Source organism: Tursiops truncatus, chromosome 20, assembly GCF_011762595.2.
Source record: "Tursiops truncatus isolate mTurTru1 chromosome 20, mTurTru1.mat.Y, whole genome shotgun sequence".
NCBI classification, from domain to species: domain Eukaryota; kingdom Metazoa; phylum Chordata; class Mammalia; order Artiodactyla; family Delphinidae; genus Tursiops; species Tursiops truncatus.
This window is the reverse complement of record NC_047053.1, coordinates 28,832,575-28,858,936: the sequence shown is the minus strand read 5'-3', so window position 1 is coordinate 28,858,936 and position 26,362 is coordinate 28,832,575. Positions and strand designations below refer to the sequence as shown.

General features: G+C 39.1%; 2 protein-coding genes and 1 pseudogene across 15 annotated transcripts in view; 2 read left to right on the top strand and 1 right to left on the bottom strand.

The window, feature by feature from the left end:
- Positions 1–20,740, top strand: part of TRIM37 (tripartite motif containing 37) — a 163,907-nt gene extending 143,167 nt beyond the window's left edge. For 10 of the 11 annotated variants that reach the window (XM_073797194.1, XM_073797197.1, XM_073797198.1 and 7 more), the window contains 2 exons: positions 11,397–11,490; positions 12,168–20,740. In XM_073797194.1, the coding sequence (XP_073653295.1) occupies positions 11,397–11,490; positions 12,168–12,263 (190 nt within the window). In that variant the 3' untranslated portion in view covers positions 12,264–20,740. The remainder of the gene's footprint in view (positions 1–11,396; positions 11,491–12,167) is intronic. The other variant, XM_073797193.1, reaches the window with a different exon arrangement.
- The window catches only part of PPM1E (protein phosphatase, Mg2+/Mn2+ dependent 1E), a 192,264-nt gene that overhangs the window by 13,092 nt on the left and 152,810 nt on the right, over positions 1–26,362 (bottom strand). For 2 of the 4 annotated variants that reach the window (XR_012328401.1, XM_033848124.2), the window contains exons 2-4: positions 12,958–13,076; positions 7,083–7,282; positions 126–314 (exon numbers count right to left, since the gene is read on the bottom strand). Coding sequence is in view for 3 of the 4 variants with exons in the window: in XM_033848124.2 (XP_033704015.1) it covers positions 126–314; positions 7,083–7,282; positions 12,958–13,076 (508 nt within the window). In the remaining variant the exon portion in view is untranslated. Of the gene's footprint in view, positions 1–125; positions 315–7,082; positions 7,283–8,109; positions 8,150–12,957; positions 13,077–26,362 lie in introns of those variants that run through there. The other 2 variants (XM_073797202.1, XM_073797201.1) reach the window with 2 other exon arrangements.
- On the top strand, positions 20,873–24,563 carry LOC101321566 (peroxynitrite isomerase THAP4 pseudogene; annotated as a pseudogene).

Sequence of the window (26,362 nt, the reverse complement as noted above, 5' to 3'; positions counted from 1 at the left end):
ATAGTTTGGAAGAGAGCTTTAAATAATGTCTACCACAAGAGAAAATCCAAAATAGCCTTTTAACCGCAGAACAAGTAGATCTCAGCTAATGCATCATGGCTGGAATTTATGTGGAAACGGCATACCTCCCTGGCTGCCTTCTGTACAAACCGCTCGTCAGTGACCCGGAAGGCCCGGCACAGGGCCTCAGCAGGATCATGGGGGAACATCTCCTGGCGTACTAAGTTAACATGCAGGTGAATGGAGGCATAAATGGCAGCGTCCACTCCCCCATGGCCATCAAACACTGCAAAGTAAGCTTGTTCTTCCTGGTCCTGTCAATAGGAACACAGAAACAGTTAAGGGAGTTAGGTATAGCATGACTCAAATGAGCCAGTCCCCCGCACTGCTGCCCATCCTCCTCCACTGCTTTGTCACCCAGATAATGAGACTAAATGTTTCCCTTTTCTGACGTGCCTGATCAAATGCTAAAATACCTGCAACATTAGGGCATCTGTGTTTACACACCAGAACACTGGAACACATCATGCCCAATTAGCTCAGGCTGAAGCGCCCTCTCTCACTGTGAAAGCTGTTGTCTTGTACCATGGAAACCACCTACATACACTGGCTTCAAAGTTGCTGTTATAAGTTGTGGGGAGGGGGAGAAAGAAAAGATATGAGGAGGAATTAAAGCAAAGGCTGTTCTGGATTGAGGATTTTTGTCAAAAGGAAAGTACTTTAATAAAATCAGAAACTGAGAACAATAGGAAATAACTGGCCTTCCAAGCACAAGGCCAATTATGTTAGATTGTTTAAAATACACAGAGAAAATGAGAGCATACACATACTTCTAAACTATAATATCACCTTCATAAATCATTCATGGTCACACTGTATTCTCACCATAAATAACACAGTCTTGGGCTTCCCTGGTGGCGCAGTGGTTGAGAGCCCGCCTGCCGATGCAGGGGACGCGGGTTCGTGCCCTGGTGGGGGAAGATCCCACATGCCGTGGAGCGGCTAGGCCCGTGAGCCATGGCCGCTGAGCCTGCGCGTCCGGAGCCTGTGCTCCGCAATGGGAGAGGCCACAACAGTGAGAAGCCCGCGTACCACAAAAAAAAATAATAATAATAACACAGTCTCTAAATTGGTTACCCAAACTTGAACCACATCAGATGTCTATGTCTTTACCTAATCCCCTAATTCAAGATGTAGCTTCACATTTCCTAGCTCACCCTCTGCTTGAAGCCCTGTGGCAACTGCCAGAAGAGAGTCTTCCAAACCTGTGATTTGTCTTGACAATGGAAGCCTAATCACAAGAGTACCTTTAACTCATTAAGTACTTAGTTTTTTCTTTCTCTTCAACTCAAGTGTTTAAATCTCAGCTCTGGCTCACTTAGGAGATCTGTAACTCACTGAACTCTCACTGAGTTCTGGGCTCCTTTTAGGCAACACTATGTAATAATTTTCATTTGGAAGCTTTGACTTCTTCCTTGGGCTCTTGGAGAGTTGAGTCCAGGCCCTGTCATTCAAAGTGAATAAAATATACAAAGTAAAGCATATAATTTTCTTGTGCTTGTTTTTTCATCTATTAGGTAGGGATGAGTTGGTATCTCATGGGGATTTGGAAGGACTACTAAAATATACTAAACAACAGGTATATTTGTGCTTTGAAAAAGTTCTTTTGAAACGAACTATTACATTTACAGAAGTACCAAATATAAATGTCCATAGAGTAACGATACAACCTAATATTATGAAATCTATATCTAATACAGATTATTACAACTAGTTAATTTAGCAATATAATCAAACCATCTATAATGCCACTGAAGATGACATTGATAAACAGAACTCTTTAGAAAAAAACTCTGACATGTAGAATTTCTACCTTGTACTAAAGAAGTACTCATTTTTCGACAAGGGGGTAATATCCAAACTATATTAAAATATATATAATATGTTAAAAACATTAAATATATAAAATATAAATATATTTATATATATATAAATAGTTCATACGAGTCAATATCAAAAAAACCCAAATAACCCAATCAAAAAAAATGGGCAGAAGACCTGAACAGACATTTTTCCAAAGAAGATACACAGATGACTAACAGGCATATGAAAAGATGCTCAGCATCGCTAATTATCAGAGAAATGCAAATCAAAAGAACAAAGAGATATCACCTCACACCTATCTGAATGGCCATCATCAGGAAGAACACAAGTAATAAATGCTGGAAAGAATGTAGAGAAAAGGGAACCTCCTACACTGTTGATGGGGATGTAAATTGATGCAGCCACTGTGGAAAACAATATGGATGTTCCTCAAAAAACTAAAAATAGAACTACCGTATGATCCAGCAATTCCATTCCTGGGTATATATCCAGAAAAAACAAAAACACTAATTCAAAAAGATACATGCATCTCAATGTTCATAGCAGCACTATTTACAATTGCCAAGATAAGGAAACAACCCAAGTGTCCATCAATAGATGAGTGGATAAAGAAGATGTGAAATAGATACATATTATCCAGCCATAAAAAAGAAATTCTGCCATTTGCAGCAACACAGATAGACCTAGAGAATATTATGCTTAGTGAAATAGGTCAAACAGGGAAAGACAAATACTATGTGATATCGCTTATATGTAGAATCTAAAAAATAAACCAAACAAACGTATATAATAAAACAGAAGCAGACTCACAGATATAGAAAACAAACTAGTGGTTACCAGTGGGGAGTGGGAAGAGGGGAGGGGTGAGATAGGGATATAGGATTCAGAGATATAAACTACTATGTATAAAATAAAAAAGCAACAAGGATATATTATATAGTACAGGGAATTATAGCCATTATTCTTCTAATAACTTTTAATGGAATATAATCTGTTAAAATACTGAATCATTATGCTGTACACTTGAAACACATTATAATGTAAATCAACTATACTTCAATTTTTAAAAAGGGATAAAGAGATGTGGTGTGTATATATACACATACACACACACACAAAATAGAATAGTACTCAGCCATAAAAAAGAATGTAATTTTGCTATTTGCAACAACATGGATAGACTTGGAGGGCATTAGGTTTAGTGAAACAAGGCAGACAGAGAAAGACAAATACTGTATGTTATCACTTGTATGTGCAATCTAAATAAAAGAAATGAATATAACAAAATGGAAATAGGCTCACAGATACAGAGAACAAACTAGTGGTTACCAAGGGGAGAGGGAAGTGGGTGGGGGCAATGTAAGGGTAGGGGATTAAGAGACACAAATGACTATATATAAAATAAATAAGCTACAAGGATATAATGTATAGCACAGGGAATACAGCCAATATTTTATAATAACTTTAAATGGACTATAATCTATAAAAATTTTGAATCACTATATTGCACACCTGAAACTAATTATAAATCAAAATACCTCGATAAAAAATTCTTATTTAAAATAAATAGCAGTAATTTTTTTTTAATGTACTCATTTTTAAATAGCTCAATTGGCAGGATAAGGGTAAAATTGAAAAACTGCATGTCCAAGCAGTTTTTTTGGTTTTGGGGTTTTTTTGAATTTTTGAATTTTATTTATTTTTTTATACAGCAGGTTCTTATTAGTTATCCATTTTATACAGATTAGTGTATATATGTCAATCCCAATCTCCCAATTCATCCAAGCAGTTTTTAAATGATGAGTGGGCTGATATGGGATCATCACAAAGAGGAAGAGGGCAATAATAGCTTTATGTGGGCATGAGAATGTAACTTTAAACAATGTGAGATTGGTGAGGAGATTCTTAAACAATATAACATCAGAAGAAACAAAGGAGCCAAGTGGATCTCTTTAAAAAAAATACTGATGTCTTCCCTGTTATAAAGATAATGTATGTCTATGGAAGCAACTTAAATGTCCATCGACAGATGAATGAATAAAGAAGATGTGGTATGTGTGTGAGTGTGTGTGTGTAATGGAATATTACTCAGCCGTAAAAAAGAATGAAATAATGCCATTTGCAGCAACATAGATGGGCCTAGAGATTATCATACTAAGTGAAGTCAGACAGAAAGACAAATACCATATATCACTTACATGTAGAATCTAAAATATGACACAAATGAACTTATTTATGAAACAGAAACAGACTCACAGACATAGAAAACAAACTTATGGTTACCAAAGGGGAAAGTGGGTGGGGAAAAATAAACTAGGAGGTTGGGACTAGCAGATACAAACTAAAATACATAAAACTGATAAACAACAAGGTCCTACTGTTTAGCACAGGGAACTATATTCAATACCCTATAATAAGGCATAATGGAAAAGAATGTGAAAAAGAATATATATATGTATTCTTCAGAATACATATATATATATATATATATACATATAAAATAACTGAATCACCTTGCTTTACACCAGAAACTAACACAACACTGTAAATCAACTATACTTCAGTTTTTTAAAAAAGATAATGTATGTTTACTTGGACTAATAAGAAGTGTACAGAAGGAAATAAATACCTCTAATCCCACCATCCACAGATAACCAGTCTTTTTTCTATAAATGTAAATTTTTAATAAAATAAAATTAGAATCATAATGTACATAAAATTTTATATCCTGCTTTTTGTTATTTGCCTTATCATTAGCATTTCCCCCAAGTCATTAAGTATTTAAATGGATAAGTACTATACACCTTAGGAGCATATCATAGTAATCATTTCCTATATATGACTTAGATCATTTCCAGTTTTTTATTAGTGACTATGTTGTGTAAAACATTTATGTCAAACAAAACATGTAAGAATTTCCTGCATTTCTTTTACCTTCTAAAAGTAAAAGTGAAATTATCGGGTTTCCCTGGTGGCGCAGTGCTTAAGAATCCACCTGCCAATGCAGGGGACACGGGTTCGCGCCCTGGGCCAGGAAGATCCCACTTGCCACAGAGCAACTAAGCCCATGCGCCATGACTACTGAGCCTGCGCTCTAGAGCCCGTGAGCCACAACTACTGAAGCCTGTGAGCCTAGAGCCTGTGCTCCACAACAAGAGAAACCACCGCAATGAGACGCCTGCACACCACAACGAAGAGTAGCCCCCACTCACCGCAACTAGAGAAAGCCCGCACGCAGCAATGAAGACCCAATGCAGCCAAAATTAAATACATAAAATATTTTTTTTAAAAAAGTGAAATTATCAAATCAAAGGGTGTGAGGGGCTACCCTGGTGGTGCAGTGGTTAAGAATCCGCCTGCCAATGCAGGGGACACGGGTTCAAGCCCTGGTCCGGGAAGATCCCACATGCCGTGGAGCAGCTAAGCCCATGCGCCACAACTACTGAAGCCCGTGCGCCTAGAGCCTGTGCTCCGCAACAAGAGAAGCCACCGCAATGAGAAGCCCGCAAAGCCGGCAAACCAAAACGAAGAGTAGCCCCCGCTCGCCGCAACTAGAGAAAGCACATGTGCAGCCAAAAATAAATAAATAAAAAAATTTAAAAAGGGTGTGAAAATTTATAAGGGTCTAAATATATGTTCCCAAATTGCCCTCAAGGTCTGTTTCACTACAGCAAAGCGCTCCTTTCTGAGTGAGGCCTTTGGGTTGATTTTTGAGGTAAAATGAAAACCAACCAGGTCAACAAACGGCCATGATGCCCTCAAACCTGAGTATAATCTTCAAGTGGGTGCAGTGATTTAAGGGCTGTTTATCACAGTACAGCCTTTAGGGGTTACATTTGCACGGGTGTGGTATTAGCTGATCTTTCTTGTAACGTAAGCACCAATTACCAGCCCACCATCACTGCTTACCAGACCTTGACAGTCAGCTAAAATTTAAAGTTAGCTGCTAAATGAAGGAAACAGTGTGCTTTGTATAAATCACTACATTGTAATTTTTAAGTTATGGACTTGAGTGAGGAAAAGCGGCAAGTGACAGGCATAGGAAACAAACCTACATCTGTTTGCATTAACATAATAGAAAAAAAAGAGGAAGATAAGAAAATGGTTATTAAATTGACAAGGCTCATATGATCCAATTTGTCAGTCACAGAGATTCATGAAATGCAATTCCAGCTACTTTCCTATCTCAGAAACCAAGATTTAAAAAGTAAAGTCACATGAGATCAGAAAACTGTCTTAGTCTTAAATTTATTCTTTTATGTTTGTGTTTTGTGTTGCTTCAGAAACATAGTAATGTGGGAACTTAATAGACAACGTTTGATTATACTATAGAAATAGGTTCCTTTTAAAAACAGCTTTATTGAGATATAACAGCTTTCCTTTTTGTTTATATGTTTATAGAATGTCTCTGGAAGGTTACACAAGGTCTGGTAACTTTGCTTGCCTCCGTGGAGGGGATATGAAGTGTCTGAGAGACAAGGATAAGAGAGGGATTTTTATTTGCCAATTCTAAACCATGTGAATGCATTACCGATTCAAAATAACGTAAAATACCTAGAGTCTGTCATACACAGTGAAGTAAGTCAGAAAGAAAAAGACAAATACCGTATGCTAACACATATATATGGAATTTAAGAAAAAAAAAAAATGTCATGAAGAACCTAGGGGTAAGGCAGGAATAAAGACGCAGACCTCCTAGAGAACGGACTTGAGGTTATGGGGAGGGGGAAGGGTGAGCTGTGACGGGGCGAGAGAGAGTCATGGACATATACACACTAACAAACGTAGTAAGGTAGATAGCTAGTGGGAAGCAGCCGCATGGCACGGGGATATTGGCTCGGTGCTTTGTGACAGCCTGGAGGGGTGGGATAGGGAGGGTGGGAGGGAGGGAGACGCAAGAGGGAAGAGATATGGGAACATATGTATATGTATAACTGATTCACTTTGTTATAAAGCAGAAACTAACACACCATTGTAAAGCAATTATACCCCAATAAAGATGTTAAAAAAAAAAATAACGTAAAATAGTTCCTTTCCTTTCAACTAATGGAAGCAAATTTGTGCCACTTTGCCCTTAGTCCTATTCGAACCTATCAGAGATATTACTACAGCATATTAGAAGTTCTCTCGGCAGAAAACAGGCCTGTGGTGGTGTTTTGCTTTCCAAATCTCACTGACACTTCAGAAGTGCCCTTTACCTCTAGGTTGAAGAGCATATTGAAGTCAGGAATGCAGACATGTTTGTCCTCCATTTTCCTGCGCATGTTTTTGATGGCATGGATTGATGTCTCATAATAAAGCTGGGGTCTCCTGCGGAGAGGGAAGTCTTTCACCCAGCTGCAGCAAATCTCGTGTAGTTTACTGAAGACAGAACGGGCCAATTTCACTGTCTCAATCTCTGTGAAAGAAACAGAAACCCCCAGTGAAGACCCTTGTAAAACTGCTTTTCACTTGCCTGCTTGGTAAAGACCAAAGTAGGTCACCTTGGTCAAGCTCCTCCTTAATAGAAGAAGTTCCTCCTTCTCAAGAGAAGCGAAATGTTGCTGCTGAAGAGAGAAAATGACAACGTATCTAGCAGAAAACCATCAGCCAGCAGCTGCCACTAAGATATCCTTATGTCATGAGGAGAAAACCTCTGAGCAGGGCTGATCTATTCCTAGGCTGGAGTTCTTCCAGCCGGTGAAGTGCTCTGGCAACACCATCTAGTTCAGAGCACTTCTGTTTGGCTGCCAAGGTTATCATCTGGAAACCCAAGCCCCCTGTGCTTAGAAGAATGACTGAAATATGAACAGTGGTCATCCAACTAATTGGAATATGAAAGCCTTATGAAAACAGATCATTCATTTATAAACAACACGAATAAGAAGAGTCTACTTTGATTACCATTTGTCTTAAGTCTCTCTCTTTCTTCCTGACCTTTTCCTTTACCTCACTCCAGTTCCCTTACTTTTCTTTCCTGTAACTGATTATAATTCAGAACTAAATTATATATTTTTGTTATCTGATGTATTTTTAAATTAAAGTGGTAGGCAATAGCTTAAATAGTTTAACCAAGAGGTTAACAAATGAGTCTAAAAGTTTGATATTTCTCTAAGGAAAACATGCTTACATTCTGTCTATGTGTATAACCCTAGATAGAAGAAAGGAGATAGGAATCAGACGATTCTTCACCCTAGACTATTAAGTCTACTACTTGACCCATTAAGTGGAGTAGACTAAGCTCACTTCTGAGGCTCCCTTGCATCCCTCAGTGGATGGACAGGTGTGTAAGCCTTTCAGGCAACACTGAATCGTACTGAAGAGACTGTATCTCACATCATCTCCACTCAAGCGATCCTCTACTCAAATTGCAGCTGTTGAAATAACCAAGGGAAGATTAGGTTATCTCAGGCCAGTATTTTAGAGGGTCCCCCTACATCCCAAGTAAAAAAATTTAGAATTCTCCAAAAAAAATTTTTTTTTAACTTTACTCAATCAGATATAGCTTGACAGCCTGAGAAAACGTGTGCCAGATTGGCACACATGTTGCACATACCTCTTCTGATCTAGAGCACGAATCTCAAAGAAGAGAGATTACGTGTTCTAGAATGGCCTGGGAACTTAGACTCCCATTTCTTTATTCTTTACCCTGCTGTTGCCTTAATCTGTAACTTTACCTGTTTTCTTATTCAGAATTCTTCTTTCAGTGACTATACTCAGAAATCTGGTCTCAAGGTTTTTGTTGCTTTTCTTTTTCTCATTAACATAGTACAGGGTGGCAAACCATGTTTGTGACTTTGTCCCCTTTGACATTTTTATATAACCGAAAGTCAGGGGTACATTTGAAAGAGAAAAGAAGTTCAAAGAGCAAGCACAACCTGAGGAGGTGTGTATAAGAGGGAAAAACTGAGGCCAGTAGACAACCCAACATTTAGCAACTCCAATCTTTCTGTTTGTTTGTTTAAAGCACCAGTTACCAGAGACTGTCTCTTTCAGCCAGCAATTACCTATTTGTATCTCTCCAACCCATCTGGTCTCTGCAACAGCATATCCCCCCAAATCCAGACCCTACATTTGGGTGTGCATTTGACTCAATCACAACAGAAGACTGCAAAACAATAAGTGAATTCAGAAACTTTGAGGGAGCATGGGGTGGGGTGAAACAAATAACTGATATTAACTACCAGGATAGTTCCCAGATTCCCAGATAATAATATAAAACATTATATCATACTTTGGTTTGATTATTACTGTTTATATGACTCTTAGTATATATACCTCTACTGTCCATTCAGGTAGTTTACTAGCTACATGTGGCTATTTAACTTTAAATTAACTAAAATTACATAAAATTTAAAATTCAGTTTTTTGGTCACATTAGCTATATTTCAAGTACTCAGCAACTATATATGGCCACTGGCTACCACATTGGACAATGCAGGTAGAGAACACTTCCATCATTGTGCTGTCTACTGGACAGCCCTGGTGTAGACAGATTAAATTGATCAAGGGAAGCAATACCAGCTTTCTCTGATATTCAGTAGACCACTAGATCTGTCTTTGATCACACCGTCTATTATAGCTCTTACCACAGTTTTAAACAATGTATAACATTTATTGACTATATGCTACATGCTATGTCTCTGGAACATTTCACAAACAGGCAATACCATTCTCAGTGAGTACTGCCTGTGAGTCTATGTGAGTCTATCTGTGAGTCTATCTGACTCGCACCCATGCTCTACTTTTCCCAAATTAGATAGCAGATAGAGACTGTGTCTTAATTGTCCTGGATCAGTCATAGTAAGTACCTAGCAGATAGCAGGAGCTCACAACATGTTGACTAAATAAATGAATAAGCAAACTTTAATAACCACTAAAATATTAAAATATTTGTATGCTTCTTGGTTGTTAATTCTTCTTCACTGATCTCTCCAACTGTTTCTACAATGACGCCATTCTTTAAAAATTACTATAACTTTATAACGTGCTTTAATATGAGGAGAACTAATTTTCCTATCATTCTTAACTTTAAAAGACGTCACTTGGGTAGTTTGACATGTTTATTCTTCCAGATGAACTAATTATTTTGTCAAAGTTTGAGGGGGAACTGTGTTGCCATTGTGTTTGGGATCATATTGAATTTACAGAGTTATTTGGGAAAAAATTGACTTCTTTTTCATATTAAGTCTTATTCGGGAACAAGTTATACTGTTTCATAAATTTAAATCCTTTGTTTGTTGCTCAATAGAGTTTTAACATAGGTCCTTCTTATTTCTTACTGAATTTATTCCTAGTTATTTTATTTATTTGCTACTCTGAGTCAGAACTTTGTTTTCATGTGTTATTTGCCACCTAGCAAACATTCCTCTTTCTACCAGGAACATTTCCTTCTCTACTCTCAGTCCATGTGCATCTAGGGGTAAAACGTTATTCAGGTCTAGCCAATTAGGAACCACATTCCTCTGGCCACAGTTATTCGTTCAGGAAAGGGAAATAACCTAAGCTGGGCTGATTACAGTGAATCCTGTGATTTATGTAGGAGCAACTGAGTAAAGTCGCTCTTATTTTCCTGCTTGTTTTGAACCTGGGCAGATGAACATCTGGTGCTCCTAGCAGCCATTTTGCCATCCCACAGAACCTGAAAATAAAATCAAGATGAAAAAGAGTACAGCTGATGGTTGGAGAAATGCCAGGTCTTTATGACATCATGTGAAGCCTTGAATCTAGCTGTGTAGCCCTTACCTGAAGGGGAGCCAGTAAATTGTTTTGCTGAAGCCAGCGGTCACTTGCAGCTAAAAAATTCTTTAGTATATACTTTAAGCATACCTGCTAGGTTTTTGGTTTGAGCCAAATCTGGTCCTACAGTGTCCAAGATGTATCCATCTAGTTCTACTCTATTAAGTGTATTTTAAAAATTAGGAATGAATATTGAAGTTTATCAAATGCTTCTTTGGGCATCCTTAGAGATTATTCTGTTTTTTTCTTTTGACCTATTAATATACGAATTATGTAATAAATGTCCCAATATTTTTGTTTTTTTCACTGCTGTTTCCCCAGGACAGTGCTAAGCTATAGTAAGCCCTCAATAAAATACTCATTAAATGAATTGTTGTACTCAATATACAAATATTTCACTTAAGATTTTTTACATTGATTACTAAGACTTATCTCTCATTCCTTATTTTAGTTTTGTCTTAGGCAAGTTTTGGTAGCAGTGTTATGCTGTGCAAATTTTCCTTCTTTCCCTATGCAATTGGATAATTCATTTTAAAAAGCAATGGAATTATCTGTCTTGTTTGAAAATGTTCACCTGTAGAATCACCTACGCCTTTTGTCCTTTTTGACAATCTTCTCAATTTCTTTCTTCTTAGGTAAAGTTTTGTTAACTTGTATATTTCTAGAAGATACCCAGGTTTTCAAATTTATTTTCACAAAGTTTTCATAATTTCTTTTAATATCCTCTGTATTAGTGATCATTTTCACCTTCTTGTTTTTAATTTTTACATTGGTATATTTTAAATTGATTTTAGGTTTTCTGGGCAGGAGTTATGTCTGCCAACAGAAATGCAAGGTTGTTTAACAAACATTGTTAGGGATGACATAAACATTAAAAAGAACTTTAAGGTAAGGATTTTTCTTCTTTAAGTCTGTTTTTGGAAACACCTAAGAGAAAAGTCAAAGGGCATTTCAGTGGGGACTTCAGTGCCTTTAAGACAATGACAGCAGGCCTTATTCAGTATGCTCATTTCCCATTCTGATGTATGGCTAAACACAATACGCCCTGTAGAGATTCTCCTCAGTGCAGTTCACACTGAGTGATTTGGGTTAAAGAGAGGAAGGACGTGCAAACAGTCTGGAACTATAATAGATCATTCTGAATCACAGCAGTGGCACGGAGACATTACTGGGTAGTCTCTTGGGAAAATATGAAATCTGAATGACCAATGATATCCACCAAAACAATAATCCTTAATTACACTTTCGCTATCTTATGGGGATTCAGAAAATTCTTCCAAAGTAGGCACGTAGGGCAACACTTCCATCTTGCTACGTTAAGTATTCTCCTGCAGGAAGTGGTGTAAGAACATCAGTATATAAATAATTGCTGCTTGAAATGGAAAAATAAAATTAAATTAAAAAGGGTGCGAAAAAGAGAAAATTGTCCAAAGTAGCAGTCCACCCCCTCACAGCTGTAAATTACTCATCAGTCGTTAATGTCACTGTACTGAGCTGGAGCTGAGTCAGCCATCACCCTGGCTGCAGTGAAGCAGAATTTAATCTCCCTCATCTTTTCATTATAGGGCTTTTACTTCATGCATCAGTACAAGAGGAAAGACCAATGCTTTGCAGCAGGAATTCCATCCAACTTGACTCTGGAACAATTTGGTTCCAAGTGAATCAATTACTCTCAGTAAAAACAAGCAGAGGAATTCCTTCTTTGCCAGTTTTCTGTCAAAAATTATCTGGAGAGATAAAGGAAGAATAAGAATGTTTATTTTTATATCTGCCTCACATTCTCTGGAATCCAGCTGTCCTGATTCATTAATATACGCTTTGTTCCCTCTGCACCATGTTTAAAGGCAAATGCTTAAAATAGAACAAACAGTGAAATATTAAAATTCCCAACAATTTTGAGTAGCCATTCCCTAATTTTTACAACAATTGGTATTTTTTTAGTCTGTCAAATATGTATAAGGCTAACACATTAATAAACATGCCTTCGTTAATAATTAAAGCCTCATAATTTACCTGGAAAAAAGATGTACAATGATCCAGGCAATTAAATCACATTACATAACTGTCACCTCTCCATTTATCTAGGTATTATTTATGATAACATACTGTTACGATAATCTCTCACTCCAGTTACCTTCATGTGGTTTCAAAATATGCCTGTATTTTCCCCTCTTTTCCCTACTTTTATTGATTAGTTTGAAAAAAATTTTTTTGCTTTTTTTTCTCTTGCTACTACTATAAAATCAACCAGTGGGTAAACATAATTAGATACAGTATTTTGTAGACATTTTCTGTGAATCGCTACACAGGAGAAGATTTTAAAATTTAAAACAAATAATGCAGAAAAGTACTTACCCACAGTCCCCTCTGTGCCATCGGTTTCCTTTGGAATATAATGTGCAGAAAGATCACTCTGAAGGACTTCATCTGATGTGGCTCTGGCTAAAGCAGCAGCCAAAAAGGAAGGGCAGTTACTAAAAGAGAAAAAAAAAGGCTATTTCAGTAAGAATTAGGAACCATCACATTTTAAATTATTACTAATTACTTATTAATTATTAACATTGTCTCAAAACAAAATTATACCTTTAAACAATATTCACTACATATTTGTTGAGAGCATATAATATGGTAGGCAGTCGCCCAGGCACTGGGTATACACTGGTGAATAACACAGATATGGCCCCTGACCTGGGGAGGCTTAGGGAGACAGATGATAAGTAAACAGATAGGCTATAACTTAAAATTGCGATACGTTTTATAAAGGAAACAAATAGGATTGAAAGTATTAAAGGGAAGTACCTACTTAGAATAGTCAGGAATGCCATATCTCAAAGGATGAGAAAGACGCAGTTATGTGGAAGTGGGAAGCTGGGGGAGAATATTCCAGACAGAGAAAACAGCATGTGTACAGGCCCTTTCTGAAAGCTTGGTATGTTTGAGGAACCGGAAGAAGCCCAAAGAAGATAAAGTATAGTGGGTAAGGGGGAAAGTAGTGAGGAATAAGGTCAGAGGAACAGGAACAGGCCAGTTACATGGATGTTTTACTCAAAATGCAGGGGGAAGTAACTGAAGATTGTGAGCTAGACAGTGTCATAACCAGGCATATTAATTAAAATATTACTTTGACTGCTGTGTCAAAGAAAATTGGACGGCAGCAAGAATGAAGGAGGGTGACCAATAAGGAGACTGTTGCAATCCAGGTGAGATTTTTTTTAAAAAGTGATTTTGGAGAAAGAAAATATAGAACTTGCTGATTACTGTATGTAGAGGTGAGAGACAGAAAGGAATGAGCCTGAGTCCTAAGGTTTCGGTCTGAGCAACTCAGTGAATGGTGGCATCATTCACCTAGATGGAGAAACCAGGAAAAGACAGATTTGTGGAGGAAAAGGGTAAAGTAGAAAATAAGAATTCATTTTAGCCATGTTAAGTTGGAAAAATCTGTGAGATATCCTTGTGAAGGTGTCAGATGGCTCATTATATATTTTAGTGTGGAGCTCAGAGATGTTAGGAAATTTGGAAGTCATGAATGTATGGATGGTATTTAAAACTATGGAAATAGAGGGGAATTCCCTGGCAGTCCAGTGGTTAGGACTCCGCAATGCCACTGCAGGGGGCATGGGTTCCATCCCTGGCGGGGGAACTAAGATCCCACAAGCCGCGAACCGTGGCCAAAAAAAAAAAAATTTTTTTTTAAACTATGGAAATAGAATAGATCACATAGAGAAAACATAAAAAGAGAACTGCTATGGACCAGTGACTTCTATGTGCCTCCTGTTTTCCCCCTTTTGGAATAGTAAGTACCTTCCCAACATACGCATTGTATGTTGGGTAGTAGTGGGGAAGGGGGTAGATAATATGCCTCTTTAGTCCCCAAGTTTTCAAATCAAATGGAACTATATTCAAGGAGCTGTCATCAAGAAATTATACCCAAGGAATCTCACCTGGACCTGACCTCACTGAGATCCTGAACCTCAAGCCTGAGCCTGATGCCATTAAGGGATGAAACTTTGGGAGACTTTGTGGGGAGGGTGAGTGACTTTTTTGCATGTGGGAAGGATGTGAATTGTGCGGCCAGAACAGACGGTGGCAGATTGTTTTTCTAAAAAAGGTCACAGCAATATTTCTGGTCCTACATGCTCTTTAAGAACTTTACCGTTCCAAGTGAAGAGGCAGAATCTGTTTCCCCTTCTTTGAATGTGAATGAGACTTTGACGAAAAAAAAAAAAAAAGTGGCAAGAGTGATGCTGTGACTTCTGGAATTTGGTCATAAAAGACTACAAGACTTCCCCTTGGCTTTCTCTTCTCTCTTCCTCTCTCTTCCTCCCTTTTCTCCTTTTCCTCCCCTTCCTCTGCCATTCCCCTCCCTCTGGGACATGGACAGGTTCATGTGGGTGTCAGCTGAGGCTCCCAGTCAATGGCTATTATCAACTGCCTGACATGTAATGGCAAAGGCCTTCAGATGATACCAGTCCCAGCCTGAGGCCCCAGACATCCTGGAACAGAGATAAGCTGACCCTGCTTTGCCCAGTCTTAATTCCTGGCCCAAAGAAACTATGAGCATCATAAATGATTGTTTTATGCCACTAAGTTCTGTGCTAATTTGTTACACAGCCATAATAACTGAAAACCCAACCCTGAGAAGCTTGGTGGAAGATAAGGAACCTATAAATACTGAAAAGACAGCAAGATAAGTGAAAGGTGAACCAAGAGAGTAGAATATTTGAAGAACAGAATGGTCAACTGTGTCAATACTACTGAGAAGTCAAACAAGATAAGGGAAAAATCAGATACTGAATTTAATAACATGTGAATAAATCATCACTGACTGGGCGCCAAGACAATTCAATGGGGAAAAAATAGTACTTTCTACAAATGGTGCTGGGACAACTGGATATCCACACACAAAATAATCAAGTTAGTGTCTTTCCTTACACCACATACAAAAATTTACTCAAAATGGATCATGGACCTAATTATAAGAGCTAAAACTATAAAAATCTTAAAAGAAAACACAGCAGTAAAACCTCAAGACCTTGGATTAGGCAATGGCTTTCCTAAATATGACACCAAAAATACAAGCAGCAAAAGTAAAAAAGAGTTAAACTGAACTACATCAAAATTAAAAACTTTTATGCCGGACTTCCTTGGTGACGCAGTGGTTGGGAATCTGCCTGCCAATGCTGGGGACACAAATTCAAGCCCTGGTCGGGGAAGATCCCACATGCCGCGGAGCAGCTAAGCCCATGCGCCACAACTACTGAGCCTGCGCTCTAGAGACTGTGAGCCCCAACTACTGAAGCCCGCGTGCCCTAGGGCCCGTGCTCCCCAACAAGAGAAGCCACCGCAATGAGAAGCCTGCGCACCGCAACGAAGAGCAGGCCCCACTCGTCGCAACCAGAGAAAGCCCGCACGCAGCAACAAAGACCCAACGCAGCCAAAAAATAAAATAAATAACACTATAGAAATATTAAAAAAAAAAAAGAATTTTAGTGGTAGTGGTAGCACTTGGGCATATAACCTAAAAGGATGGAGTGTTGTAGTCTGAGAACAGGATACCTGTGTGTATGATTTTGGAGCTGGTGCAATTTTTGTGATAACAGGGTTTAGGTGGGACCAAGAAAGTGAGTGGTTTAGAAAGAGATAAAATTAAAATGTTTATGTTCTAAGTCCCCAAGGGAAAATTAAAAACTTAGAAAATTCTGTTTATCATTCAAACTTAAAATATTCTTCAAATTGTAGATTATGATCCATTAGTGGGTAAATCAATTTATGAACTGTGAGCATTTTTTTTAAAAAAAGGAAATAGAATAAGGTGCATGAGGTAAAGGTAAGTATTCCAGATATATATTAAGTACATACTGAATCCTGATTATGATGAAAAGAATTTTGAAAGTTACTACCCTTTAACAATTATGAAATAAATTGATGGCATCCTTTGAAATCCAAATGCTTTATAAACAATATTGCCATTTCTCCTTTCATGCTAAGTTAACTGAATTTTTCTTGATGAGTCAAAATCTTCCTTCATAGACCTAAACTCTTTGTCAGCATTGCCTGTCTTTACCTTTCATCACGCTTTATTTTGATTAACTGGACACATCCAGATATTTTGCCCAAGTGGACTTTTAGTATATAGTTATAACATTTACTTGGTCCCTTTGCTGTTTTAAAATTAATGTTTAAAAAAACCTGAAAACCTTTATTGCAACCTTGTTCCCAAGAGTTGCCCCAGAAAGGATATCTTTTGTATAATTATTAAACTATCTGGATCTCGTTCACCAAAGGTAAGAATGTGAAAACTTCAGAGAATAAGGCAAGAACCATTAGTCTCATTAATGTGTCATCTGCAATACATTTTTAGTCGCAGTTAATGTAATTTTTTACTTTTTGTCAGACAGAATGAAAATATTTTCAGTGAAGTAGGGAGGAGGATTAGCTGATGAATAGCTAGAGATAAAACATCAAGCTAGACACCTCACCCACATCAGCTATTCCTACATGTCAAAAAGCTACAACACTTAGCATGAATAAGTTCCTATGGTTTTGACTCTGATTGAAAGTGATTATTTCTGAAAAATCAGAATTGCAAATATATTTTAAAACATAGTCACATCAGAGAATATTTGATCAACTCAAATGAAAGCTTATCATTAAAGCTTGTCATTTCTAAGAGAACTACCGAGAGAAACTAACATGATAATAACATAGCAAACTGCTTGCTTTCATCATTTCTCATACAATACTTGAAAGATCCCTATATAGCAGGTTTTAGAGTTTTAAAGTTTGGCAAATGTATTACATAGAAAATATCAGAGGAGGGCCAGTAATCAAGGCAATCTGGGGAACTGGGATTACAAATGTTACTATGTTGAGAACACTGCTGAAGAAGAGTATGATTAGAAATTTTTTAACTTTTGCAGTATGTGTCATTTTGGGGGACTGGCTCTTTTAAAATCAAATTAATCTTGTTAAGGCCCTTCAAATATAGTCCAAGAACACTCTTTTGCTATTTACTTATATTAACAGGTATTTATAAGTGCTTATTACCATTCCTATCTTCAAGCAATTCACATCCTGCAAACAAACGGAAATACGTTTTCATACATACCAATTTGTTACTTTCTTGTTTGTTTTGGGAATACGAGTACAGACTTTATATAGTCATAGATAAAAATAAAATCTTTAGTTTATGTCTAAGTCATATACGAACTATATGCATAAACACCTTTTGAACAATGTTGAGATATCATTAGGGGTCTGGTTAGTTTTAAATTTTATTTATTTATTTTAAATTAATTAATTTTTGGCTGTATTGGGTCTTCATTCCTGCACGCGGGCTTTCTCTAGTTGCAGTGAGCGGGGGCTACTCTTCATTGAAGTGCATGGGCTTCTCATTGCGGTGGCTTCTCTTGTTGTGGAGCACGGGCTCTAGGCGCGCAGGCTCAGTAGTTGTGGCGCATGGGCTTAGTTGCTCCGTGGCATGTGGGATCGAACCCATGTCCCCTGCATTGGCAGGCGGTTCTTAACTACTGCGCCACCAGTGAATTCCCTGGTTAGTTTTAATTTTTAAGGTCAGTGACATACATAAAAAAATTCCACTTCATGGGAATTCCCTGGTGGTCCCGTGGTTGGGACTCCTTGCTCTCATTTCCGAGGGCCCAGGTGAGGGCCTGGGTTCAATCCCTGGTCAGGGAATTAGGATCCCACAAGCACAAAAAAAAAAAGAAAAAAAATTCCACTTCATTAAAGCTATTTGTCAATGAATACATGAATGCATATTTGGATTTCTGTGGATACTGACTTTTTCAATGTTATGTATCGTGAAGCAGAAATCCAGCTCTATTAAACTTCATACACTGAACTCTATAAACAAAGCACAGGGTCTTGCTTTAAGCTAACAATAGTTCTTCAGACACACAAAATAAAACTCAGATTCATAAATGTTCTGACTCTTCTTCCCTGCTGCTCAAATTGGCTAGTGTCATCTTTATCCTCAGACTATTTATCTGAGTAGGTCAGTCTCGACTCCTCAATTCTATTTCAGAAATAACCACAACCCAAAACATGCCTGGTGGAAGATTTTGAATTATAAAAATACAGTTGTACCCTAGTGACCTTGAACAGTTCAGTACTTATCAGTGTTTATACTATTTTATTTTAATCAGTATTTTCCCAAATTAGTCCTTTAAAAAGCCATAGAGTATATCTGGGAGCAGTATTTAAGGATGAGGTGGATGTTAAATCATTGTTACAGACTGAAAGTTTGTCCCCCCACCACCCAGATTCATATGTTAAAATTTTAATCCCCAGTGTAATGGTATTTGGAGGTGGAACCTTCGGGAGGTAATTAGCTGATGAGGGTGGAGCCCTCATGAATGAGATTAGTGCCCTTATGAAAAAGAGACCCATGAGAGCGCCCTTGCCCCTTCTACCAGGTAAGGATACAAGGATAAGACAATTATCTATAAGCCAGAAAGCATGCTCTCACTAGATACCAAATCTGCCCAGGCTTTGATGTTGGACTTCCCAGCCTCCAGAAATGTAAGAAATAAATTTCTGTTGTTTATAAGCCTTCCAGTCTATGGTAATTTGTTAAAGCAGCCCAAATAGACTAAGACAATCATTATGGAACTACTCAAATCATTATCATAATTAGTGGAGCACAAAGAAGGAAAACTTCAGTACTGAGTATGTTCATGTTTTTTGCTCTAGATGAGCATTGATTTCTTTAGATTTCATAACAGGACCAAGTCATAGGAGAATCCCTAGCATTACTTTCACCTAATGTGCTTGCAAGAATTTTTTTAAGTGATAAAGAATAATGAGGGATCACTTTGAAGCCTGGACATAAACACAAGCGAGACCTAAAGTTTCTGCCAACTTATTTAATTGCTATTCAACTAACTTGTTGGAGACAGATTATAGCATAAATATAAGGAGTCAGAAAGCTGGGTTCTAATTCTAGCTGGGTAACCTGAAAAAAGACTCTTAAATTCTCTGGATTTTAGTTCCTCAATAGAAAAATTAAGAAATTGAAATAAAATAACTCTTAAAGTCTCTTCCAGGTTTAAAATTCTAATTCTATGATTCTATTCCAATAAGGTTTTGAGTTTGTAAGATGGGACAAAGGCAATGTAAAGGTAAAAATTAACACACTTCAGATCCAAACAAATGTTTTTATATACACCAGCAGAATGGAAATAAATTCTATATATTCCTTTTGTAAGCAATATAGGGATATTCTGCTTTATGTACTAGTGTCTACTTAAAAGCTGAATGTATATTTATTTTGATAAATATAATCAATCCTTGCAGTGAATCTACCAGTTAGGAAAGGATCCCTCAGATTTTATATATTAAAAGAAACATGCCATAACATCTACAAAATAATATAGTTACCAACTGGTTATGAAGCTTTATATTTCAAGCAAAAGAGTACTATTTCGGGGTTCCCTGGTGGCGCAGTGGTTGAGAGTCTGCCTGCCGATGCAGGGGATACAGGTTCGTGTCCTGGTCCGGGAAGATCCCACATGCCGCGGAGCGGCTGGGCCCGTGAGCCATGGCCGCTGAGCCTGTGCGTCCGGAGCCTGTGCTCCGCAACGGGAGAGGCCACAACAGTGAGAGGCCCACGTACCGAAAATAAATAAATAAATAAATATTTAAAAAGAGTGCTATTCCTTACCTCTTTAAAAATATTTATTTACAAAAGCTTATTCTTCCTCCACTCTATAGGTTGACATGAGTCCAATCCAATTTTTCCATTAGAGAAAAGGAAAGGAGTCAGATTGGAATTGAATATGAAAGCTGGCTCTCTTTCAGCACTACATATTGCCATCTTGGTATAAAACAGGAACCAATAGATAAATAGATTATTCTAGCATAAAACATGTAATTTTCATTTATTTTCATATATCATGGGTGGGTAAGTTTTGTTAGATGGACAGGACAGTATTTTAGTCAGATCTTTTTTCTAACTTGTTAGTATCTTCCACATGCATATTAAGACAATACACATTTTAAGACTGCAAACTGAATTCTTGTTATAAACCAAGCCAGGAAGCATCTTCCTCACAATGCCAAACCTACACAAATCACTAAAGACATTATTAGAGAAATTAGAGGTTTAAAAGTACATCCTTCCTGACACTGGCAATGTGGGCGTCAGCACAGCACCCACAGCTGTGTTTCAGTCTTGGCATAGCATTCCTAAGGTAATAAAAATTCTTGAAGGTGGGTAGTTTCTGTCAATTAACTCTGAGAGAAACTCATCTGGAGCAGCCTCACCTCAGCCCACATATCACGATGATGCTGTCTACTCAATATGCCCTTGCTAGGGTGACAACATGTAAATGTTAAGTTTCTGATCACTCCCCTCCCCCAAGTTAATCATATGTATTCTAAATCTAGAATACACATTAAATTAAAGAAGGCAAATTCTCCACCAGACTTGGTATTCTTTTTCTTAGTGGACCAAATGGAGTTAAACTCAGGGTTGAATTCCTTCCTCGTTAAGCTACTTTCTTTCTTTCTATAGCAGCCTCCAGGAACGCCACCTGGAGTCAGCTGATTATAATGCCCACACATCACAGATTCTCTTAGTTAGCCTTGAATATATATAATGCCAACTACCAAATGACTGGCTCCTGAGGTGCTGGGTTTGGGGTTCTTACAACAGAAATTTCATTCCCTACTGTTGCTCTCAGTGGAATCTTAACAATCATTTGTTCACTCTGACCAGGTTGATACTGAAGCATAGCCAGCAGGATCTTAAGTTTTCTGTGAATGGCAACCTAGATGTTACACATTTACCAAAGATCAAGCTACCACTAGTGTCATAAGACCACAAAAAGAAGAGAGCTTAGGGCTTCCCTGGTGGCGCAGTGGTTGAGAGTCCGCCTGCCGATGCAGGGGACACGGGTTCGTGCCCCGGTCCGGGAGGATCCCACATGCCGTGGAGCGGCTAGGCCCGTGAGCCATGGCCGCTGAGCCTGTGCGTCCGGAGCCTGTGCTCCGCAACGGGAGAGGCCACAACAGTGAGAGGCCCGCGTACCGCCAAAAAAAAAAAAAAAAAAAATCACAGGGGAATAGAGCAAAATAAGAAGAAAGGAACAGAGAAGAACTAAAAAAAAACAGAAAACAAAATGGCAATAAGTACATACCTATCAGTAATTATTCTAAGTGTAAATAGACTAAATGCGCCAATCAAAAGACATAGAGTGGCTGAATGGATAACACGACCCATATATACACTGCCTACAAGCACTCGTTTCTGGTCTAAAGACACACAAAGACAGGTCTAGGGCCGGTTGCCCAGGTGGCAGGCAGCTGGGTGCCGCCATCTTGCCATCTTGCCATACAGTGGGAGCTGTGTGCCTGGCTCCCATGTCCTGCAACCATGTTGCCTTGCACCCTCCCCTCAGGGCGGTCCTGCCCTGGTCTGGGCTCAACGAGGCAAGGGCTGGAGCCTGGCAGTGGCAGGACAGCCCAAGGCCCGAGATGGTGATCTTTTGTGCAGCTGTAAGTTACTCCAACTGACAGGGCAAGGGGGAGAAGCACGCTGTCTCCTGCCACAGGTTTCCCCCTAAGGGACTCAAAATGTCTGATCCAGTTATTAAAGGCTGTTCAGAAGGATAACTGGACCCCCACTAAGTAGTCTTTCCACAGTAGTGAACACTTCACCAAAGAAAGCTTCTCCACGGGGCTGGAGGATGAGCACTGACTGCTCAAGATCGTGGCCATGACTTCCATCTTCCACCTCACTGAGAAGAAGGGAGCTGGAGGCCGTGGATGCACCAGGAGAACGGATACCAGAAAGTCCTCAGGGGGCTTGAGGGGACATGTGAGTGAAGCAGACAGGCAAGGAACTGCAGGGTCATCAACATCCTCAAGTGAAAACCCAGTGGTCAAGCTGGAGTCCTGCAAGTTGAAGTGAGCTGCACTGTAGGGTAAAACTGCACCCAGGGCCAGCCCAGAAGCCACCAGTCAGAAACTGGTGCAGCAGCCTCTGGAAGTACTCCAGAAGCCAATCTGGCTAGCGCAGCATTAGACAGCCAGGGAGAAGCAAACATGTCTGCTGTAGATGCTGGCAATCAGAACACCACCTCCCCTGATGGGGGCCTGGTAGATAAGAGTGGCATTTCCATGGATGACTTTATCCCCCCAGTACCTGGGGCTTGCAAATTTACTGGCTCACTTCATTCTTACAGTTTCTCCTCCAAGCATGCCGGAAAGAGGCTGTCTGTCCCCTGAGAGCCTGCTGACCGACAGAGGCTGAAGAGAGACATGGAGCCTGACTGCAGTAAAACCAGCCTGGGGCCCAACAAGGGCTTGGCACAGAGCCCCACAAGTTTGTCCCTCACAGCAATGCCTCAGAAGCCCTCCCAGAGCCCCTCCACCCCTCCAACAGATGTTACCCTGAAGCCAGGCACAGAAGCTGTGCTAAGTGAGCACAGGGACACCAGCCCCATGTTCATCAAGGAGAGCATCCTGGCAGCATTGGGGGCCTACAAACTCGTCAGTTTGTTGCAGTCCTGCTGCTTCTCATCCTGGCAGAACAAGAACAAAGTGTGCTTCCTATGGGAGCAGGAGGAGAAGAACAGCAAGCTAAAGACCCTGCAACACAGGGTCAGCTGCTTGGACAGCCAGGCGTGCAAGCTGCAGGAGAAGCGGGACCAGCTGAAGACAGCAAGCTTCCCCTAGCTGAGCAGGCGGTCGTCCCCTTAGCCCCCACCCTGTGGTCAGTACCAGAGCCTTGAGGCTCCCACACTGCCTGGTTATTATGGGGCGGGGTTCTTGCTGATGGCCTCTGAGCACTTCCATGTGTTGCATGCTCCCTGCTGTCTCCGCAGAGGCTATGACAGTAGCTGTGCCTTGTAGAAGAGGAGCCCAGGTTGGTGAGCTTACCTCACTCACTTCCGGGCACACTCACGAGGCATCTCAGGAAAGGGGGTTCAGCTAGTGAGAAAGAAGGCATTTCACGTCAGCTGGGAAAGCCAGAACTACCCAATGAATGGTTGACAATTGGTTTTCCACTTGAACGGGGGAAACCCCTTTGTATTGCATATCTCACACAAACATAAAATCCTAATGAATTAGGATCTAAATGTAAAATAAAATAGACATAGTAAACTATTAGAAAAATTATAGGAGACTCTTAAAAGCATGTGGAGGTTTTTTCATTCATGTTCTAATATCCTTGAAGTTAAGTAATTTCGAACATCAATAATAATTTCTTTAAAATAAAAAAAGAATACACACAGAGTGAAAGTGAGGGGATGGAAAAAGTTAATCCATGCAAATGGAAACAAAAAGAAAGCTGGAGTAGCAATACTTATATTAAAAAAGTAGCCTTTAAAACAAAGCTCTAACAAAGACAAAGAATGACATTACATAATGATAGAGTGACGAATCCAACAAGAAGATATAGCAATTGTAAATATATATGCACCCAACATAGAAGCATCTAAATACATAAAGCAAATATTAACAAACATATAGGGAGAAAGTAATACATTGGATACACAGTGATCCAAAATCTATGGGATGCAGCAAAAGCAGTTCTAAAAGGGAAGTCTAGTGACACAAGCCTACCTCAGGAAACATGAAAAATCTCAAAAAAGCAATCTAAACTTACATCTAAAGAAACGACAAGAAGAACAAAGGAAACTCAAAGTTAGGAGAAGGAAAGAAATAATAAAGATCAGAGCAGAAATGAAATAGAGACTAAGAAATAGAAAACACTGATGAAACTAAGAGCTGGTTCTTTAAAAATATAAACGAAATTGATAAACCTTAAGCCAGACTCATCAAGAAAAAAAAAGAGGCTCAAATTTAAAAAATCAGAAATTAAAAAGGAGAAGTTACAACTGACACCAGAGAAATACAGAGGATCATTAGAGATTACTATGAACAATGACATGCCAATAAATTTGTCATCCTAGAAGAAATAGGTGAATTCCTAGAAACACAATCTTTTTTTTTTTTTTTTTTTTTTCCCAGTACGTGGGCCTCTCACTGTTGTGGCCTCTCCCATTGCGGAGCACAGGCTCCGGACGCGCAGGCTCAGCGGCCATGGCTCACGGGCCCAGCCGTTCCGCGGCATGTGGGATCTTCCCAGACCGGGGCACGAACCCGTGTCCCCTGCATCAGCAGGCAGACTCTCAACCACGGCGCCACCAGGGAAGCCTGAAACATACAATCTTGAAGACTGAATCAGAAAGAAATAGAAAATATGGACAGACCAATTACTAGTAACAAAATTAAATCAGTTAAAAAAAAAAAATCCTGACAAATAAATGTCCAGGACCAGAGAGCTTCACAGGTGAATTCTACCAAACATTTAGAGAAGAGTTAACACCTATCTTTCTAAAACTATTCCAAAAATTTGGAGAGGAAGGAATGCTTCCAAACTCATTCTATAAGGTTAGCATTACCCTGACACTAAAACCAGACACCACAAAAAATGAAAATTAGAGGCCAACATCACTGATAAACATAGAAGTAAAAATCCTCAACAACATATTAGCAAACTGAATTCAACAACACATTAAAAGGATCATACACCATGATCGAGTAGGATTTATCCCAGGGATGCAAGGATGGTTCAATATACACAAATCAATCAATGTGATACACCACATTAACAAACTGAAGAATAAAAATCATATGATCATCTCAACAGATGCATAAAACTTTCTGACAAAATTCATCATCCACTTGTGATAAAAAAAAAAAAAACCTCATCAAAGCAGGTATAGAGAAAATATAGCCCAACATAATAGAGGCCAACAGTTACAAACCACAGCCAACATCACAGTCAACGATGAAAACCTGAAAGCATTTCCTCTAAGATCAGGAACAAGACAAGAATGCCCATTGTCCCCACTTTTATTCAACATAGTATTGAAAGTCCTAGCCACAGAAGTCAGACAAGCAAAAGAAATAAAATAAATCCAAATTGGAAAGGAAGAAGTAATACTGTCACTATTTGCAGATGGCTTGATACTACATACAGAAAATCGTAAAGCCACCACTAAAATACAGTAAGTCCCCTACATACGCATGAGTTCTGTTCCGAGAGCACGGTCATAAGTCCAATTTGTTCATAAGTCCAACGAAGTTAGCCTAGGTACCCAACTAACACAGTCAGCTATATAGTACTGTACTGTAACAGGTTTATAATACTTTTCACACAAATAATACATAAAAAACACAAAAAATAAAGAAAACACTTTTAATATTACAGTACAGTACCTTGAAAAGTACAGTAGTACAGTACAACAGCTGGCATACAGGGGCTGGCATCAAGTGACAGGCAAGAAGACTTACTGGAGGAGGGAGAGGAGGTGGGAGATGGTAGAGCTGAAGGATCGTCAGCAACAGGAGACGGAGGGCAAGCTGCAGTTTCACTCACACCTGACGGTGATGGCACAGGTTCTGGTTCCTTGCTGGATTCAATTCTATCTACCCTCCTGAAAAAATGATCCAGTGATGTCTGGGTAGTAGCTCTTTTTTTCTCGTCATAGACGACACAGTAGCACTGGATTGCATTCTGAACGGCGGCTGCAACCCTCATGTACCGTTCTACGTTCGGGTGCTGTGCCTCTAAAACTAACAGTGCCTGGTCAAATAAAGAAAATCCCCTTGTCATTTCCTGCATCGTGAGTCTCTTCGGTTCTTCAGTTACTACTTCTTCCTCTTGTTTCTGTGTCCTTTCTCTGGGCCTCCGATTCCACCAGGTCTTCATTAGTAAGCTCCTCGT